The sequence below is a fragment of the Rattus norvegicus genome, chromosome 1 (assembly GCF_021556685.1).
Source record: "Rattus norvegicus strain SHRSP/BbbUtx chromosome 1, alternate assembly SHRSP_T2T, whole genome shotgun sequence".
NCBI lineage: Eukaryota > Metazoa > Chordata > Mammalia > Rodentia > Muridae > Rattus > Rattus norvegicus.
This window is the reverse complement of record NC_141534.1, coordinates 91409838-91429405: the sequence shown is the minus strand read 5'-3', so window position 1 is coordinate 91429405 and position 19568 is coordinate 91409838. Positions and strand designations below refer to the sequence as shown.

The following is a 19568-nucleotide window of genomic DNA, read 5'->3' as shown; positions in this document are numbered from 1 at the left end:
ATTTATTATATATAAGTACACTGTGGCTGTCTTCAGATACACCAGAAGAGGGCATCGGATCTCTTTACAGATGGTAACTCTGTGTTCCAGTGTGGAAGCAGTTTCGTTAAGTTTATTATAATAAAAAAAAAAGGCTTAAATTGAGGCAATTTTTTTCAAGATTTATTTATGAATATGACTGCTCTATTTGCATGTAAGCCTGTATGTCAGAAGAGGGCATCAGACAGAAGAGATTCCATATGGCTGTGAGCCACCATGTGTTTGCTGGGAATTGAACTCAGAACTTCTGAAAGAGCAGCCAGTGCTCTTAGACGCTAAGCCATCTCTCCAGCCCCCAAATTAAGGCAATCTAAAAACACACTGATGGGTATATCAGAGAGGTGGGTCGAAAAGGGGGGAACCGTTTTATAGGCCCAAGTTGCTATCTGATGATATTCTTAGCACTCTTGGTGGAGGTGTTAGTTCAGATAGAGTGTGGCAAGGAATGGATGTTCTGAAGCTCAAACCAGTCCAAGAGGAGGCGATCAGCCTCTGAAGCTACGGACCCCACTCTTGCCACAACAACGGAGTTCTAACCAGCCTACCAGTCTCTGCAGACGCAACATCTTTGCAGGGATTTTTGTTCAAAAGACACACTCAAATAAAAATACATAAAAATGTACTAAAAGGACCTGAGACATGGACCCTCGAAGTTTTGAGCACACACTGCTCTTACACAGGAACTGAACTCAGTTCCCAGCACCCACGTCAGGCTGCTCACACCCACCTGTAACTTGGTTCTAGGGAATCTGGCCTGCTCTTCTAGCCTCCCTGGGCATAAGCATGCAGACACATATATACACATAAATAAAAATTATTCTTTCAAAAATGTAATACAAATGTTTTAAGGGTATCTTTTGTTCAGCTAAGGATTTTAGAACTAAAAATAAATGAGCAAAAAGAGTGAAGCCAATTTTAGCATTCATTTAGATAAGAAACAAAACACTATATAGAACCCAGAAGCCACTACAATTGGAGGCGACTGCAATGAATCTGTTGTACATTCCAGAAAGGTCAGGCAGGACTGGAGTCATTTCTCTGAGACAGCTTGAAGACTGCCATCCGGTCAAAATGTGAAGTTGTACTTTCTTTTTCTTTCTTAAGTTTATTTATTACTTGTGTGTGTCCATTTTGCCTGGACATATGCCTATGTCCCATCTGCTTTCCTGGCCTTGTAGAGGCTGAGAGGAGATTATCAGAACCTCTGGAACTAGAGGACCTTCTGTGTGGGTGCTGGGAGTCAAACCCTGGTCCTCTATAAGAACAACACGTGCTTATAACTGCTGAGCCAGGGCTGGAAAGATGGCTCAGTGGTTAAGAGCACTGACTGCTCTTCCAGAGGTCCTGAATTCAATTCCCAGCAACCACATGGTGGCTCACAACCATCTGTAATGGGATCTGATGCTCTCTTCTGGTGGCGTCTGAAGATAGCTATGGTGTATGCACATACATAAAATAAATAAAATCTTTAAAAAAATAACTGCTGAACCAACTCTCCAGCCTCCCCCGCCCCATTTCACTCTTTGAGATTTGGCCACTGTAGTCCAGGCTACACACAATCCAAAGGCTGGGATCACGAGCACAGGCTGGCACACTCGGCCTCATTCTCACACGCTTAGTTGTAGTTTTCTTTCTTTTATTTTCTTTTTATTTATTTTATGAGTACACTGTAGCTGTCCTCAGACACACCAGAAGAGGGCATCAGATCTCATTACAGATGGTTGTGAGCCACCATGTGGTTGCTGGGAACTGAACTCAGGACCTCTGGAAGAGCAGTCAGTGCTCTTAACCGCTGAGCCATCTCTCCAGCCCCTAGTTGTAGTTTTTTTTGGCGTGTGTGCGCGAGCATGTATGCGTGTGTTGTCACTTAATAACCAGGCACACCGTGAATTATGGGGATCCCCATGGCTTTATCTTCCAGGAGCTAGAATTGCAGCAGGAGACTCTTTGCCCGGTCCCTGTTTCCCTTTGACAGGAGTTGTTTTGTCAGTGCTGGCCTAGAAAAGCCTCAGGCTTCCTACTGAAACTATTATCCAGGAACAGAAGCATTAGCTGATACAGGCTCATTATTCATTGAAAGAAAGAGCTATTTATGAAGACACCACTCACCAAAGGACCTGCGGCTCCAGCCTGAGGCTGAGGACACAGAAAGGTGTGTGGGTGTGAGGCAATCAGGACAGGCAATGCTAAGTGTCCAGTCTGTGGCTCTTTAACAGGGCCCTAGGTTGAGGGGCTATTACAGCCCTCAAAGATGTCTGGGCTTCAGTTGTGGCTTGGTTGGAGTGCTCACCTAGGAGGTAGGAAGCCCTGAGTTCGATCCCCAGCCATGGGTAATTGCATACTGAATGAAGCACACCTGTAATTTCGGCACTCCCAAGTGGACGCAGTGAAATGTGAAAAACACATGCGCTCAAGCCTGACCTGGTTCAATCTGGCTCAAACGGAGATCAGCCTGACACGCAGGTATGCACAACACTTTACAGGAACCCTAGCTCACCCGCCATTGTTCTGCTTCAGTGATGCTAGGGTGGGACGGCTGTGCCTTGTTCTTATTAAAAGTTCATATCCTGTCATGCTCACCAACAGCCACCATAGCTGCATCATTGGGCCCTGCCAGACTTGTGGCTGTTTCATTTCTAAGCGCCTTGCTCACTCAGCTGGGGACCCGCCTCCTTACCCATGTAGTCACAAGTCTGTGGGGCTCAATAAAAACCTCATAGTTGGGGCTGGGGATTTAGCTCAGTGGTAGAGCGCTTACCTAGGAAGCGCAAGGCCCGGGTTCGGTCCCCAGCTCCGAAAAAAAGAACCAAAAAAAAAAAAAAAAAAAAAAAAAAACCTCATAGTTTTCCCTGGTGGCCTTAAGTGAGAGCAGCCTGGCAATAAAAGCAAGAGGTCAGAGTTCAAGGTCAGAGCTGCAGAGATGGCTCAGTAGCTAGAGCTCTTCAGACCCACAAGAGGTTCACAACATCCTGTAACTCCAGGCCCTGAGAGACCCAATGCCTCTGGCTTCTGCGCTAAAACACACTGATCCCTCGTACACTTATTTAAAATAATTTTTTTGTAACAAAAACACATTTTTAACTGCCTATGTACTTCCCCTCAACATGGCCCCCCTCTGCTCTGGGACCATCTGTTCTGCTCTCCCTTCTATCAGACCAGTCAGGGCACCACAGCTCCATGGCAGGAAGGAGCCTTGATTTGAGCAAAGTGGTCTGTGTTCAAATCCACCCCCGCCATTTCTAAACTACAGCCAACGTTTCCAAGGGGCAGTTTACTCAGGTGAGAAAGGGAAGTCCGGGGTGTCCCTCCACAGGAAGTGAAGATGTTCTAAAGTCACAAGGGCGGCCAGCTGGGCCTGCAACCCCAGCGATGGCAGGTAAGGTAAAGGCAGGAGAGTGCAGAGGTCACAGCCTGCATGAGCTACAGAGTGAGTTCAAGGGCAGGAGTAACTCGGCAAGACTCTGCCTCGGAGAGAGGGGTCTGGGATGTGGGTCAAGGGCAGAGTGCCTGTCTGGCCTGCACAGAATCCTGGCTCAATACTCGGCACCAGAAAATAAAGCAAAACGGAGTGCTCAGTCTGTAACTGGAGACAATGCAGAGCAGGTCCTCCACCGGGGATCTAAGTGCAGGTGCTGAAATCAGAAGCCCAGGGGAGGGGTTGGGTATTTATTTAGCTCAGTGGTAGAGCCCCTGCCTAGGAAGCACAAGGCCCTGGGTTCGGTCCCCAGCTCTGGGGGGGGGGGGGGAAGCCCAGGGGAGACAGCCACTGCTTACAGGGCTTGTTCCTGGGCCCGCAGCACTACTGCCTGGAGGGAATGCAGGCTGGTGTGGACGCTGCTGGATGCTGAGCCCAGACAACACCCTGTGTGCTCAATCCTTCTTCTCCAGTTACATCTCCTATCTTATATCCAACAAGGCTGAGGCCTCCTGCCCAGGGCCTTTGCACTTGCTACCCCAGAATCCACAACAAACTTCACACCTTACACCTCCCTCACTGCTCAAGCCTTCTTTCTGACCTAGATCCAGATGTCAATGCTTCGAACCAAACAAAGGAGCATTTCCCACAAGGGGCCCCTCTATTCCTTAGCCCCATTTATCTCTCCACTACTACGGAGCCATACCTGTGACTCCAACTTGTATGTAAAAATGTATCCTTCCCCAACACTGGGTCTCGTGTATCCCAGGATAGCCTCAAACTTTCTATATAAGCAACAAGTTTCCAACTTTGGATCCCGTCCCCTTCTCTTCCCAGGTTAATGCAATGCCAGAGATTGAACTCAGAATACCATGTATGCGAGGCAGGCCACATACCCCGTGGGCAACACAGACATCCCGGGTGTTCTATACATGCACGCTTGTTTGCATTTTTTAAATTTTCCTATGCACACATGGTACATGATGCTGAGCAGCCACAGAGGCCAGGCAAGGCTCTGAGAGTTGGCTAGTCAGAGAGCTGTCCTGTGTGCAGTAGTTAAAAGAAAGGAGGGGCTGCAGAAAAGGCTCAGTAAGGAGAGTGATGGCCTAGAATGTAGGATGCAGGAGCAGGAGGTCACAAGGAGCTCCAGGCCAGTCTGAGGTATGGAGTAAGACCCTGTCTCAGAATGACACCAGCAACACCAGTAACAGACATCAGGACAGCGGTGCACACCAGCAAGCTCAGCACTCTGTAGGGGAAGCAGGAGGATCACCAGGCAAGGCCAGCCTGAGCTACACACACAGTGAATGTCTTTTCCAAAACACTGAAGAGCTGGCTGGGGGCGTGGCTCAGTGTAGAGCCCCTGCCTGGAATCCCCCAGGGAGGGGCTGGGGTGTGGCTCAGCAGGTAAAAGCACTAGGTCTTCCTGAGGACTCAGGCTTGATGCCCAGCACCCACATAACACCTCACAATCACCTGTAACTCCAGTTGCAGGGGATTTGATGCCCTCCTCTAACCTCTAGCATATGCACTAACACGCATGCAGACAAATACCCATACACATAAAACAAAAAGTCTGTCAGGTTGGGTGGTCTGTGCCTTTAATCCAAGCATTCAGAAAACAGAGGCAGGAAAATCTGACTCAAGGCCAGCCTGGCCTACATAGTGAGTTCTAAACTGGCCAGAGTTACATAGTAGGACCCTGTCTCAAAACAAAACAAGGGGGGCTGCAGAGATGGCTCAGTGGTTAAGAGCACTGGCTTCCAGTGCAGAGCTCTTCCAGAGGTCCCAAGTTCAATCCCCAGCACCCACATGGTAGCTCACGACTGTCTGTACGTAGCTCCACGGCATCCAGTGCCCTCTTCTGCTGTGCAGATGTGCATAAATAAAAAAATCTTTAAAAATAAGAAAAAAATGGGAAATCACAGCAACTATAGTGGCTCATACCTGAACCCCTCCCAGATGTGATGCAGGGGTCACAGAGTTATAGCCAGCCTGAGCTGTATTATACAATGAGACCCTGTCTCAAACAACAATGACAAAAGGAAGAACTATGATGTGTCCCATCACACTGCTGACACTCAGGTGACACACCAGTGTTCCGACTGGACCTATCCCAGCGTCCCCTCCAGGCCAGGTGGGGCTGGAAGCAGGTGACCACTGGGTACAGAGTAGCCATGGCTGACAAAGAGGCGTGTGGAGCTGACACAAGCAGAGGGCTGAGCCCTGTGTGGCAATCCAGTGTTGTGTAACAGTGTTTAGAGAACACACAGGGAAATGGGTGAGCACACAAGAGTCCACTGTCTTGGTGTCCAGAAATCTCTCCCTTGTTGTCACTGAAAAGGAACCAAAGTTAACACTGGATGAACTCAGTTGCCCACAAACTGGCCAGTGCCAAATGCAACTGGATTTTCCTAGGGGGTCTCTGATGTGATGGGCTCTGCTTCTGAGTCTGGCCCTACTGTGTGTTCTCAACAAGAAGTAGGAGCCTATCTTTCCTCTGCAGAGGCCCTGGCGAAGCCCTGGTCCTACCCTGCTCTCCGACCTCCTTGACCTACCTTCCATGTGCCCGATGGACAAAGCCCACCGACCTCTCTGTCCCTTACGTGTGGCTGAACATTCTCCTTTGCTCAGAGGCACCCGACTCCAGGCTGCAGAGACGGCTTAGTGAGCAGAGACCCTGGCTTGAAACCCTCTTGTAGAGGATTGGGGTCTGGTTCCAGCATCCACACAGCTCACACCCCCATTCCTAACTCCAGTTCCAGGGTATCCCATGCCCTCGTCTGACCTCGAAAGCACCATACACGCACATCATGATGTACACGCATACACATAGAATAAATCTTTTTTTATTAAATGGGGGTGGGGTGTGGTTTGAGACAGAGTCTCACTAAGTAGCCCTGGCTGTTAGAGACCTCACTCTGTGGACTAGGCTGGCCTAGAATTCACAGATATCCACCTGCTTCTGCCTCCCCAGTGCTTGAATTAAAGGTGTGCACCCCCATACTCAACTAAAAGTAATTTTCAAAAAAGTCATCAGACCCCATATTTAAATAAAAACCTGACCACACCATCTCTGGCTAGACACACTACTCTCCCTGCCCCACTTCCTCCACAGCATTCATGGCCACCACCTGATACAGGGTCCATTCACTGCGCCTCTTGTCAGCCTTTCTATGCTGGAGGGTCACGTGCAGCCCAGGCTGACCTCAAACTTGCTGTGTAGCAGATGACCTTTAACTTCTGACCCTCCTGCTCCTGAGGACCAGGATGACAGACTGAAAGTACTATTCCCAGTTTAGGGGTATTGGAGTTCAAACCCCAGACTTGGGGTATGCCAGGCAAGCCTTCTCTAGTCCAGCAACACCCCCAGCGTCAGGTATGAAAATGCTCATCACAGCTGCCCATGGCTGTCCAGACCCAGGACCACAGAGTGTCCACGAAAAGCAAGCGCTTAGACGCACACTTGTGGAATAAGTGAATGAGGGAACAGATGATGCTACTCTAGACCCTTGACCTTAGCCACAAAGCTAGGAAGTGATGCGCGAACTCCTCCAAGTACCGCCTTCTACACCACTGTCTCCAGGTTTGCATTTGACCTCTAGTTGACTATTTTCTTTTATGTTTAAAACCTTCGTTTTTACATATATGGGTATTTTGCCTCTCAGAGGCTAGAAAGGACACCTGATCCCTTGGATTTGTAGTTACAAAGGTTACAAACCACCGTGTAGATGCTGGGAATCAAACCCAGGTCCTCTGAAGGAGCAGCCTGTGTTCTTACCCACTGAGCATCTCTCCAGCGGACATTGATTTAATTGATGTGCACAGGTAGAAGTCAGAGGACAAGCTTTGCCGGTCAGTTCTCTCTTTCTACCAAGTGGAGTCCAATGACAGAACTTAGGCTGTCGGGCTTGGTCATGAGGACCATCCCCCACTGAGCCTCCTCAGGATCCATGGATGTGGCTTTTGGTTCCCACCACTCTTACAGAACTGAACGTCACTTCCCACAGTGGGAGGGGGTGGTCGGTGGGGGTCACCTGATGCTGCTCAAGGCAGGAAGAACCAGCATCCCATAATGAAATCACCAATCCTCCCATTATTTCAACTCCCACATGTACACAGAGCACTTCTGCAGACATTGTGTCACCAGGTTTTAACAACCGCCCCAGCCTTGGGTGTCTTTACTTTCAATGGGTATGTTTAGAGAAATCAAAAACATTTGCCTGAGGTCAGAGTGAGTAAGAGCTAGGATTTGAATCCAGACCCTCAAACTAAATGCTTAGCAACCTGGTTCCCACACAGTTTAAAAGACAGGTGCTAAGTTTCATAATTTCTCTGGGCCTCGGTTTCCTTATCTGTAAAATGGGGATAATGACAGTCTGTAGGTCACAAGGCTTTACAAGGACAGAATGAATCAAGCCATGTGAGGTGTGAAGGCTGCTGACTGGCAGGTTATAATGGTAAATAATGTTAGTTTTCATTCCCAGTCTGATTAGGGATTTAAAAAAATGCACGGGGGGTTGGGGATTTAGCTCAGTGGTAGAGCGCTTGCCTAGGAAGCGCAAGGCCCTGGGTTCGGTCCCCAGCTCCAAAAAAAAAAGAACCAAAAAAAAAAAAAAAATGCACGAACACCTAAAATTGGCCAGAAAATGTCATGGATTCATGTTTCTTTGTTTTAAAAAAAAATTCTATAGTCCTTAAAACATTCTGTCACCCAGAAGCAAGAAAGAGGTCAAGAATAAGTTGAGTACATCAGGTCAACCTTGTTTGTCCCCACCAAAGTCCTCCACTCAGAACTCAGCAATGTGGCTAACACCAAGGAAAGTCAGTGTGTGTGAGCTGGGCAAAGTGACCCACACTGGGACCGCAGCATTCAGGGAGGAGGGGAAGAAGAGGTCAGTGGGTATAACTGTGGCGGCTGGGGGTTGTAGCTCAGTGGTGCGTATAAATACAAAGCAGGCTGAGTTGTCAAAAGCAACCACCCTTTAGTGTGTACTGAGTCTCAACACTGCCATTTGTGAGAGGCAACCAAGGCCTTTATGGTAGGGACACTCAGAAAATCATGGGACCAACACCCAACTGGCAATGGGCAGGTGCTTAAAAGCATCTAATTTTCTTCTCCCACTGATTTTCCTTAAAGATATACTTTTTATTGTTTTTAATACGTGTATGGAGGGAGGGTGTAGCCCCAGAGGCCAGAGGTATCAGATCCTCTAAAGCTAGGCTTATAGGCTGTTGTAAGCCATCAGACACGCATGCTAAGAACTGAACTCAGTCTTCTGGGAGACTGGTTTGCACTCTTTTTTTTTTTTTTTTTTGGTTCTTTTTTTTCGGAGCTGGGGACCGAACCCAGGGCCTTGCGCTTCCTAGGTAAGGGCTCTACCACTGAGCTAAATCCCCAGCCCCCTGGTTTGCACTCTTAACCACTGGGCCATCTCTCTAGATCCTTCCTCAAATTTCTGTATCTGTCAGAAACTACCCCCACCCCCCTAAGCTTCTCTATGTAGCCCTGGCTGATCTAGAATTCACTCTGTAGACCAGGATGGCCTCAAACTCAGAGATCCACCAACTTACACCTCAGGAGTGCTGGGATTAAAGGTGTGAAGCACCACCTTAAAATAAATGAAAAAGCAGTCAGAAAGATGTCAGTCAGAACCAGGGACATGGCTCAATTAGTAACCTCTTGCCTAGCCCGCACAGTAGTGAGTGTGTGTGAGAGTGTGTGTGTGTGTGTGTGTGTGTGTGTGTGTGTGTGTGTGTTGTAAGATAAGTGGGGGGAAAGCAAACAGACAGATGCTAGGCACAATGGTATCCACTTGGAATTCCTCTGCCCCAGAAGGACAGAGGAGGATCACAAGTTCAAGACTAGCTTTAATTTAAGAAAAATTTAAAAAGGCAATAGGATAGGGTGGCACACACCTTTAATCCCAGCACTGTGGAGGCAGAGGCAGGAGGATCTCTGTAAGTTGGAGGACAGCCTGGTCTATAGAGTGAGTTCTAGGATGGCCAGGGCTCTGTAGAGAGACCCTATCTCACAAACAAAACAATTAAACCAATCAAATAAAACTTCCCCTCCCTGCATGTTTCATCCATTTATTATCTGAGATACTAGGGATGGAGCCAAGGGTCTGACATGTTCCAGGCAAGCCTGTACCACTGAGCTGTCTGCCTACTCCTATGTTAATAGTCCTCTGGGGCTAGTTACTTTTAATTTTTGAGACTGGTTCTAAGTTGTCCAGGCTAGCCTTGAACCTGTGATCCCTATCTCAACTTCTGAAGCAACTAGGATTACAGGCCGGAGCCATCAGCTCCTCCATGTTTGCCTTCTTGACAAGGAAACTGATTTATGGAGATACTCTTCATATCTACCAAAGACACAGAAAACAGTAATAGTTGACACTGTCCCAGCTGATGAAACTGAGGCCCAGAAGTAGAATCAACCTACTCAGGGGCACCCACCGATTCCTGGGGGCACAGGGATTTTAAAGCCCATTTTCCAGGCAAGTTAGCTGAGCAAGCTCTCTCTACCACAGAAAGGAAAAGGACTCAACCTACAGTCAGCTGGCAATGGAATGTGAGTTGGGGTCTCACAGCCCCAGGGATGAAGAGGTGGGAGAGGGCAGCATCACCTGTAGGACCACAGAGATGGTCTTCTCTCCTGCCTTGGCTGACCGCCACTTCCGGTAAGTGTCAGCCTTGAGAAGATTTTCGGCACGATGGGTCTGCAGACAAGGGTGAAAAGGTGGAAGTTCTTTAAATAAAGCTTATTTTAAACATATATACATAAAATTTTTGAAATTTTAAACTCCGACTCCACACTTCACGCCAGTCCCAATACACACACCTATACACACACACCTACACACACTCCCACCACACACATCAACACACACTCACAACACACACACACACACACCTGCCTCGAGTTTTTCTTCACAGTTAGGACTTTCCAGGGCTCCCCTTTTTCCTTACTCTTCACAGTGGCCCCAAACTTCCCTAATTGCCGGTCTCTCTCGGAATGCACGTCCAGCCTCGGGAAACCCCACCCGCGGCGCCCCTCAGAATCCCACGAAGTTCTCCCTTTGCGCTTCCAAAGTCCTCAACCTCCCTAAGGAAGCCCCTGTCTCCCCGGCGCTCCCACGTCAGCCCCTCACCGAGTCCTGGCTGCTGCAGGACACGACGTGGCGGAGGCTGATCTCCGGCATGTCCACGCCCGTGGACGCCCGACCGACCAAATAATGAAGAAGAAGGGTTCCAGCTCCGGGGGACCCCCGGAGAAGGTGGGGGGGGTGCGCGCCCTGCACGGGACTCAGTGCGCAAGCGCGAGGCTCGGTCCTTTCAAACAGCGGCGCGCCGGTGCGCACGTCGACAGTGCGCATGCTCGGTTGGGCCTCTGCGCGAGCCAAGCGCCGGGTCCCCTTAGCAACAAGCGTTCCCCCAACTCCGGCCCCGCCTCTCTCTGATTCCACCACTCTCAGGCCTCGCTGCGGGAGAACGTGAAAATGTGGAGACTCGGCTTCCTGGGAGCCTAGCAACAGGAGCGGCCTCAGTGATTGGGTCCCACGGGAAATTTGCCCTGTTCATTGGACCGCAGGGTCACCAACCAAACAGAAGCCTTACTTAGAAACGCTGAAGCTAAACTGAGAGTTCCCCAAAGCCTGCATCCTGCTTGAAATAAGATCTCCTCCACCTGTTGTTGCGGACACGCTCTGTTCCCAGTCTCCTTCCAAACACAGACAGGCGGTCGGTCAGACAGACAGACATTAGCAGATAGATAGTAGACAAATGGCCGACAGAGATCTCAGACCTCTCTTAGCTCTTGACCTGACACCAAAAGAGAGAAAGATCTTAAATATAATTTATGCACCATATACTCGCGTGAGCGCACGAGCAGCATAGCATGCTTCCACTAATACCTTGGTTTCCAAGTGCCCTATAAGCATTTGTCTCCATCTTCGCCCGTCTCTGTCTGCTGACAGGACCTCTTTTGTTCGATCCTCTCCAGACCCAGGGGCACAAGCCTGGGCGGGGCTGGAGCTGGACACAGCTCAGATACAGAAGCATGAGAGTGAGACAGGCACACGAAAGAGAAAGGAAAGGCGACAAGGCGCCCGGCCCCCGCAGGACAGGCCTAGACATGCTGGGCGCTCCCAGGTTAGGACCCAACCCACGCTGGGCGCCTCCTTGGGAAAGGAGAAGAGGGGATGCCAGTATCCAAAGTTGCTCTGCACCCTCAGGGAATCAAATGACCCAACGCCTACCTTAAGATTTGTGAACAACAACAACAACAACAACAACAACAACAACAACAACAAAGTGCTTGCATACATAAGTGAACTCTGGGTCCAGGTGGAAGAAAGTTGAGCCCTGGTGCAGGAAAGGGCTGGGTCCAAGTTGTTCGGTTTTCTGGTGGATGCTGGCTCCGTGGCTCTGACCCGGAGGCTGTGGAAGACTGCCATGGGTTCTGAGCTCAGCTATTTCTCACCCCAGGGTGAAGGTGGGACCAGACCCGCCCTTCCCCAGCTTCCTATAAGGGCCGAGGACCTGGGACTCCGGGTTCACACACCATGATTCTGTTTAGAAGACACAGGACCTTCCTGCTGGCCTTAACACTGCTCTGTACCCTCCTGGGTCTCGGTAAGTGACAAGGGACCTGGCCCTCTTCCTGGTGCCTCAGAGGGCATTGAGCAATGTCCTCAAGAGAGGGATATCCTGAGAAATCAGATTTAGGAGGAAACCTGGGGTCTGAGAAGGCTTGAGGGGCTCCTGCATGGTCTGTCCCCTAGGAAGGGTCTCAAACCATGACATCTGAATTCTAGGAAAGCAGATGAGAGAGCCTATCAATGGCAAACTTTAAAATTTGTTAAAAGAGCTTAAAAAGAGCTGACTTTTCTCTCTGACTTACAGGGATGCAGGTTCTCCTAATTCTCTACTTAGACACAGTACTGGAAGCCAGTTTCACTGTCTCTGTGACCCAAATGGCTAGGTTCCTCCTCTGTCAGGACCAAGGATGAGAACTCTGGCCTCATTCTCCCTTTCAAACTTAGGGCCCAGACCTCAGAGTCAGGTATCCCTGCCTGAGCCACCCGACTTCTGTGGTACCTTCTTAAGGGAGGTAAGTTCCACACCCCAAGAACCAGCTGGACCTGAACTTTTACTAAAGCTCCGCAGACCCCTCCCTGCCTCTGAGCTTGTTCAGGGGACCCTGGCGTCCAAAGTCCCCAAGCCTTGTAATTATTAAGTAAAACAGGCTCTATGGTAGAGTCATTTCCCGCCCTGGACGCCATTTCACTAGCATTGCCATCTCTTCCTTGAATCCGGACAGTTCCCTGGACAGTTCTCAGTGCCCCACCTATGAAAACCTAGAAAGAGCCCTCCCCAAAAGTCACCTCTCCTAGTTCCCTGTGAGCTCCAAAGCCCAAGTCACGGTCTGAAGAACATACCAGCCATGACCACATACCCGGCTCTCTGCTTTCCTCGCTGCAGGCTGCCCTCTAAGTTGTGAAGTGTGCAAAGGCTCGGGGCACACATGCAGCGGTAAGATGAAGACCTGTGAAGCCGGCAAAGACGCATGCGTGGTCCTCGTGGGCGAGTCCAGCACAAGTAGGAGGGTGTGGCTTCAGCCAAGGGGGTTGGGAGGGACCCGTATCTTCAGGGTAGAAGAAACCACCCCCGTAGGTGGGGGATAGTCACAGTGAAATGTAGGAAGAAAATCAAGGGAGGGTTGAGATGGGGGAAGAAAGAGATGAAGCATTAGTCAAGTTCACTGGACTTCAATTCCCAATACCTACATGGTGGCTCACAATGGTCTGTGATCCGACGCCCTCTTCTGGTCACCACTGGCATTGCACACTTGTGGCGCACATACATCGCAGGCTAAATAACTATGCATGTAAAATAAAATGGGGCTGGGGAGCTCGGTAAAGTAACTCTGAGAGGACACAGAAACTAGCAGGAGGGAAAGAGTTTGGTTTTTTTTTTTTGTAATTATTTGTATCGAGGGAGGCGCTATGCAAGAGAACACAGTGTTTACGGAGGCTGGAAGAAAAAATTCCCTTGGAGCGAAAGTTTCAGGCAATTTCGAGATACCGGTGGTACGAGCTAAATTTGGATCAGTTCATGCTCTTAAGCAAATCTGTTGAGCGCAAGAGAAAGCAGAGTGGGAGGTGGAACAGAAGCTCAGAGAGACAGAAGGGAAGATGGTGTTAGGGTCCGGGGAAACGGAAAAGGAGCTGTCTGATGGGAGAGAGGCCATAACCCTGAGGGATAGAGTAGATAAATCTAGAGAAAGTAGAGATGCCGAGATGGGGCGATGAGCAAGAGGATAGTCACGGGTCTAAAACCCGCCTGGGCTGCAGAGCAAGACCCTGGCTTAAAAACAAGCAAAAGTGAGAGTAGGGAGGTAGAGAGGGTGGAGAAAGAGAAAGAGGAGAATGGGGAGGAGGAGGGAGAAGGAGAGGGAGGAGGAAAGGGAAAGATATGGAGAGGGAGAGGTGGAGGGAGGAGGAAGGAAGGCTCCTTTTTTGGGAGAGGAGAGGAGGAGGGAAGGGGAGGAGGAGAAGGGGAAGAGGAGAAGGGGAAGAGGAGAAGGGGATGAGAGAGAGCAAAAAGGCAAGAAGAGGGGTTGGGGATTTAGCTCAGTGGTAGAGCGCTTGCCTAGCAAGCAGAAGGCCCTGGGTTCGGTCCCCAGCTCCGAAAAAAAGAAAAAAGAAAAAAAAGGGGTTGGGGATTTAGCTCAGTGGTAGAGCGCTTGCCTAGGAAGCACAAGGCCCTGGGTTCGGTCCCCAGCTCTGAAAAAAAGAACCAAAAAAAAAAAAAGAAAGAAAGAAAGAAAGAAAGAAAGAAAGAAAGAGAAAAAGAAAAGGCAAGAAGAGTGTGAAGGGTTGGGGTCAGAGGAGGGAAGAAGGGAGAGGAGGGGAGTGGCCAAGGAGCACATCGAGGGAGCCTGGCCTACATCAAAGAGAGCACCCCAGACCTCAGAGACGATAAGAAAATAAGGAAGAGCAGGGGGGATGTTCATCCTCAATGGGAAGAGAGAACATTAGCTACAGGACGGGTGATTCCCAGCTGAGAGGGGGACTGAGTGTGTGTGTGTGTGTGTGTGTGTGTGTGTGTGTGTGTGTGTGTGTGTACAGTCCCAAAGGATATCTCTCTTTTTTAATAACTAATTTTGTCTTATGTGCGTCGGCATGAGGGTTTCGGATCCCCTGGAACTGGAGTTACAGACAGATGTGAGCTGCCATGTGGGTGCTGGGAATTGGATCTGGTGGTCTAGGAAGAGCAGCCGGTGCTCTTAACCACCGAGCCATCTCTCCAGCCCCAGGTCATCTTTGAGGGTGGGATTGGGACACCTAAGCAGAGTGCAGGTGTGAATGGAAGGTGGGATTGGAGGCTGACTCCGTCCCACACACCCAGCAGCCGTGACGGTGAGGGTGGCCAGGGAAGGATCTGGGGGAGGGATTTGAGTACTGTAAACCTTCAGGAGGCAAGCATCTTGGATTTTATGGGGAAAGACCATGGCAGGGGGCCACAGTATCATGAATGTAAGACGAGACCATCTAACATAGACACAGGCGTGGCCTCAGGTGGTTTGGAAAGGACTTGTATCCACAGCCACAGGAATTGGGCGGAATGGGCGGAGCCAGGTCAGACAAGGAGGGCACGGCTACCTACAAGCTAACCATGCGTGAAGACAGATTGTGGGTGTGGCCTTTCCGAGCTGCTAGGGGGCCAGCAAGATGGCTCAGCGGGTGGAAGCCCTGGTGTGGAGGATCTGAGTTTCACAAGGTGACAGAAAAGAACTGATCCTGAGAACTGTCTTCTTACCACACCCGCTGGGGTTCCCGTGCATGTACTTTATCTTTTGATTTGGCTCACAGTCATATATAATTCATAGTCACAGGGCACTGGAGGTTCCTCAGCCTGTCCTTCTGTCTCCTTCCTTATATCTCTGGGGGGTCCATGTCTTCCTTGAATCTATTCAGCAAGCGGAGCTCTCGTTGAAGAGCTTTATCCTCAACTTCATCGCGTACCACATAAGCTACTCTTCCAACCTCTTTAACGACATCCCGGCAAGTCATTCTTCTTACCTGATGCTCTTCTCTCTGTCCAGAGGCACAGCTGCCATAATGAAACACCCAATGGGTCAGTCGCACAGAGCTGTGCACTATCACGCAACCCGTAAGACCCTAGCAGGAGACTGTAGCCCAAAGTTCCAACTGCACCATAGCCTGGGCAAGCGTGTACATGACCACTCTGACGGCAAGGTGTTTTAGAGGACTGTTATGACTGCAAGTTGGACAATCCTTCTCTTGCAACGTCTGCTAACAAACAAGCATCCACCTGCAGACCTGCTCCCGCCATAACAACACGTCGATCAATGCGGAAAGGGCATTTATTAGAGCCTTCTTCATAAGCTTTAGGAAAAACCAGCTTTCCTACTCCAATCACAATGCCGTCTCCATATCTCATCCCAATGGCTTTAACTGCTGTTCCCACAGCCTTCACGGCATACTCAGCTTGTGGAACCTTTCCATTCAGAGAGTACAGGCAGACCGGTTATACCAGGGCTGCTGAAGCTCGTGGTGCTGCTGATCAGGAAGCCAGGGAGTGCATCCAGGCCTAAAGTCACACACACACACACACTTTAAAACCTTTACTTATCTCAGCCAGGCGTGGTAGCACCCGGAGGCAGAGGCAGGCGGATCTCTGTGAGTTCAAGGCCAGCCTGGTTTACAGTGAGTTGTAGGACAGCCAGGGCTACATAGTGAGACCCTGTCTCAAAAGCTTATTTTAATTTACGTGTATGTGTATATATGCCTATGTGTCTGTATGTGCATATGAGTGCAGGTACCTGAGAAGGACACGGTGATCTGGGCAGGGGTTGAAGGGGTGGGGAGGGAGTGATTGACAGCACCGCCTTCCCTCTGCTCCTGCCCCCTACTCTGCAGAGGGCCGAAAGTCAGTGAACACCTTCAAGGCCTGCATGAAGTTCAAAGACTGCTACTCAGGCTTCGTATCGACCACCATGAGTCCCAATGACTACATGGTGTCCAACGCCCACTGCTGTCAAAGTGACGGTTGCAACAGTGGCTCCGTGCCCCGTAAGTACCACCTCAACAACAGTGGGCCTGTCCTGTGACATCTGGCACACCCTTGACTGCTTCCGGGCCTGTGTTTCCTTACCTACAAACTCCACCAACTAACTCCAGTTCCCCAGGGTTCAGGGGTGTTGGGGTAACAAGCCTCCCAACCCGTTTTACATTCCGTCCTCCTTCACAGCTCCCCCGAACAACCGGACTGAGAATGGCCTGATGTGTCCCTCCTGCATTGCGCCCTTCCAGGAGACCTGTCCAGGAACCCAGGCAGCCCGCTGCGTGGGCCGGGAAACACACTGCATCTATTTTGCTGGCAATGTGCAGGCTGGTGAGCAGTGTTTAGACTTTGACCGAGGGAGGGGATGTCTCAGAAATAGAGATCCACACTTTCCCATTACAGGCGATGAGGAAGTTCCTGAGTACTGGATGATGGTGATGATGGTGATGATGATGGTGGTGGTGGTGATGATGATGGTGTGTGTGTGTGTGTGTGTGTGGATATTAATAGGATGTATGTGTGTGTTAGATTCCTGGATCACGCAGAAGTTGACTCCACTCTGAAATGCCATCACAGGTATTATCAACACGAAATTTGCCACGAGGGGCTGTGCTACAGAGAGCGCCTGCTACACGAAGGCAGGAGCTGAGGTCCCTTCTGCTTCCTATCTCTACTTCCTGCGCCGGGCAGACTGCCTTCCCGCACCTTACCCGCCTGGCAGGGGAGAGTGAAGAACCAAGAAGTGTGTGATTTGAGGAGCCCTGCAGCTCTCCAGATGCCTGTAAATTAAAACACGTCGATAGTACAAACCTCATTCCTTGTGACCAGATGTATCTTGGGAAGGTGGGTTGTAAACAGTACAGGTCCCAGTGTTCTTTTCTGACCCCTACCACCAATTCAAAGAGGAGAGGGTCCCTATGTGGGAGCACAGGCTGAGGTTGAGGTAGGAGGGTCATGAGTTCAGGACCGGCCTGAACTGAGGCTGCCTAGCCAGACCCTGTCTCAAAAACAAACAGGAGAAAAGAACTCGGTATAATAGCTCTTGCCTTCATCCCAGTATGTCAGTTGTGATGGGGTAACTCCAGCACTTGGGAGGCAGCGGCAGGTGGATCTCTCAGTTCGAGGCCAGCCAGAGCCACACAGTGAGACTCAGTAAAGAAGAGAGAGAGAGAGGAATGGAGGGACGCAGGAAAAAGGTGTCAGAGAGAAATGGAGGGACAGGGGTAGGGAGGCTGTCAACCCGGGCTCCTGCCCTTTTACAAAGCAAAGGGGAAGAGAAAATGAAGTAGCCCCTGCCTTACATTACGAGGCACCCTGCTAAGTGTTTTATATTTTCTAGTCACTTCATGATCACAGCTCCACAAAATTAATTTGCTGGTTTACTGTTGCCTTTTGAGATGGCCCCATTGTACAGTCCAGTCTAACTTCAAACTCCAGGCAAGCTCTGTGCCTCACCGCCTGGAAGGCTGGGTGGGATTACAGCCGTGAACAGCCCCGCCCGGTTGGAATTGATACCATTCCACTTTACAGTTGGAAAAACTGAGGCCTTAAGTCTAACAGCTAGGATGGGCGAGAATCCTGATTTGAGCTTTGGTCACCTCTCCTGCCTCAATTCCGTGTCCATGTCGGTGATGAGTGGCTGCTAACAGGGAGAACTTCAGAGTTGTTGTATGATGAAAAAAACGCTCCTTTGAAAGCAGGTAGAGCCGCGGGACCACCTTTAAAAGAATGATGGTTTTTCAGACAGCAATAAATACTAATCATTGTGACAGCTGCCACTTAACAGAGCGGCCATTAGTCGGCAGGTGCTCATGTTGACACCAGGATGCTTCAGTAATAACTTCCTAATCTCAGTGGCTGTAAACAACAGAGGTGTATGAGTCAGCTAGTGCAGCAATAATGCCGTGTAACAAACAATCCCTACACTGAGATTTAAGACAACAAACAGTCTTGTTTCTAAGGGCCTGTAGCAGTACTGGCTCCCCCATGGACTTCCACCAATCCTCTGTGCCAGCAGCTACCCGGCGCAGCACGAAAGTCAACTACATATAGGGTTTTTGTTATTGTTGTTGAGGTTAGAGCTGGTAACACTCCACTGACTAAGGTGAGTCACAAGGCCAAAGCCAACATCAACATTGGGAGTTTCGGTGGGAGAGTGGGGTGTGTGTTTGCTGAATGAGCAGCCGCTCACAAAAGGCCGGTGCTTGCCTCTGCTCTACAAGTTCAGCATAATCCAGAGCGGGTTTGTGCTCGTCCGGGTATGGATCGGCCAATGCCTTTGCCAAAGGGAAGCGCTCACCTGTGTGATTAACTACTGTGTGACCCAGAAGTGACTCAACTCTCAGACCCAGGGTCAGAGCAAGTTACATGGCCACACCTAACCAGAAATAGGTTCCTTCCCCAGTGGGAAGGCAGAGAGTTGAGCAATTTCAGAAACAGCAAGGGTGAGCGCCTTGGCCTCTGGGAGGCTGCCTCTCATTTTGTCTGTTTGATAACTGCGACAGGCACTCACTAGCATTCATATCCTTGAGAGGAGTCTGGAGGGAATGGGGTGGCGTGGGGAGGGGTGTGTGTCAATTTTAAGATTGCACAGCTCAGAGGTTGGGGATTTAGCTCACTGGTCAAGCGCAAGGCCCTGGGTTTGGTCCCCAGCTCCGGAAAAAAAGAAAAGGAAAAAAAAAAAAAAAAAGATTGCACAGCTCAAATGTAATAGAGCTGGGGGGGGGGGTTGGTTTGTTGCTGTTGTTCTTTTGTTTTTGTTTGTTTGTTTCTTTGTTTGAGACAGGGTTTTTCTGTGTAGCCCTGGCTGTCCAGGAACTCACTCTGTAGACCAGGCTGGCCTTGAATGCAGAGATCTACCTGCCTGTGCTTCCTGAGTTCACTACCACCGATTGGCTCAGAGTTTAAGATTTTAGCAGAATGTGGTAGAGTACACCTGTAAACCCAGTGCTTGGGAGGCAAGGCCGGAAGAGAAGGATGAATTTAAACATAGCCCACACTACGCACCAAAAGCCCCAAT

The 19568-nt window shown here is 49.9% G+C and overlaps 2 protein-coding genes across 11 annotated transcripts in view; one reads left to right on the top strand and one right to left on the bottom strand.

The window, feature by feature from the left end:
* The window catches only part of Xrcc1 (X-ray repair cross complementing 1), a 28607-nt gene extending 16699 nt beyond the window's left edge, over positions 1-11908 (bottom strand). For 3 of the 10 annotated variants that reach the window (XM_087595140.1, XM_087595147.1, XM_087595157.1), the window contains exons 1-2: positions 10609-10765; positions 10084-10176 (exon numbers count right to left, since the gene is read on the bottom strand). In XM_087595140.1, the coding sequence (XP_087451266.1) occupies positions 10084-10176; positions 10609-10659 (144 nt within the window). In that variant the 5' untranslated portion in view covers positions 10660-10765. Of the gene's footprint in view, positions 1-10009; positions 10177-10370; positions 10766-11144; positions 11279-11370 lie in introns of those variants that run through there. The other 7 variants (XM_087595168.1, XM_087595183.1, XM_087595178.1 and 4 more) reach the window with 5 other exon arrangements.
* A 100-nt stretch (positions 11909-12008) lies between these two features.
* On the top strand, positions 12009-17362 carry Pinlyp (phospholipase A2 inhibitor and Ly6/Plaur domain containing). The gene is made up of 5 exons (NM_001107488.1): positions 12009-12091; positions 12941-13057; positions 16405-16557; positions 16736-16879; positions 17126-17362. Exons 1-5 carry the CDS (start codon positions 12022-12024, stop codon positions 17278-17280), a joined length of 639 nt encoding a protein of 212 aa, NP_001100958.1. The 5' UTR covers positions 12009-12021; the 3' UTR covers positions 17281-17362.
* The last annotated feature ends 2206 nt before the right edge of the window (positions 17363-19568 follow it).

Excerpts from the sequence above, each read along its gene's own strand:
- Pinlyp (NM_001107488.1), top strand. The coding sequence starts at position 12,022 with ATGATTCTGTTTAGAAGACACAGGACCTTCCTGCTGGCCTTAACACTG. Across the intron at positions 12,092-12,940 it reads CTGTACCCTCCTGGGTCTCG|GCTGCCCTCTAAGTTGTGAA; the intron begins GTAAGTGACAAG and ends TCCTCGCTGCAG. Across the intron at positions 16,880-17,125 it reads TGCTGGCAATGTGCAGGCTG|GTATTATCAACACGAAATTT; the intron begins GTGAGCAGTGTT and ends ATGCCATCACAG.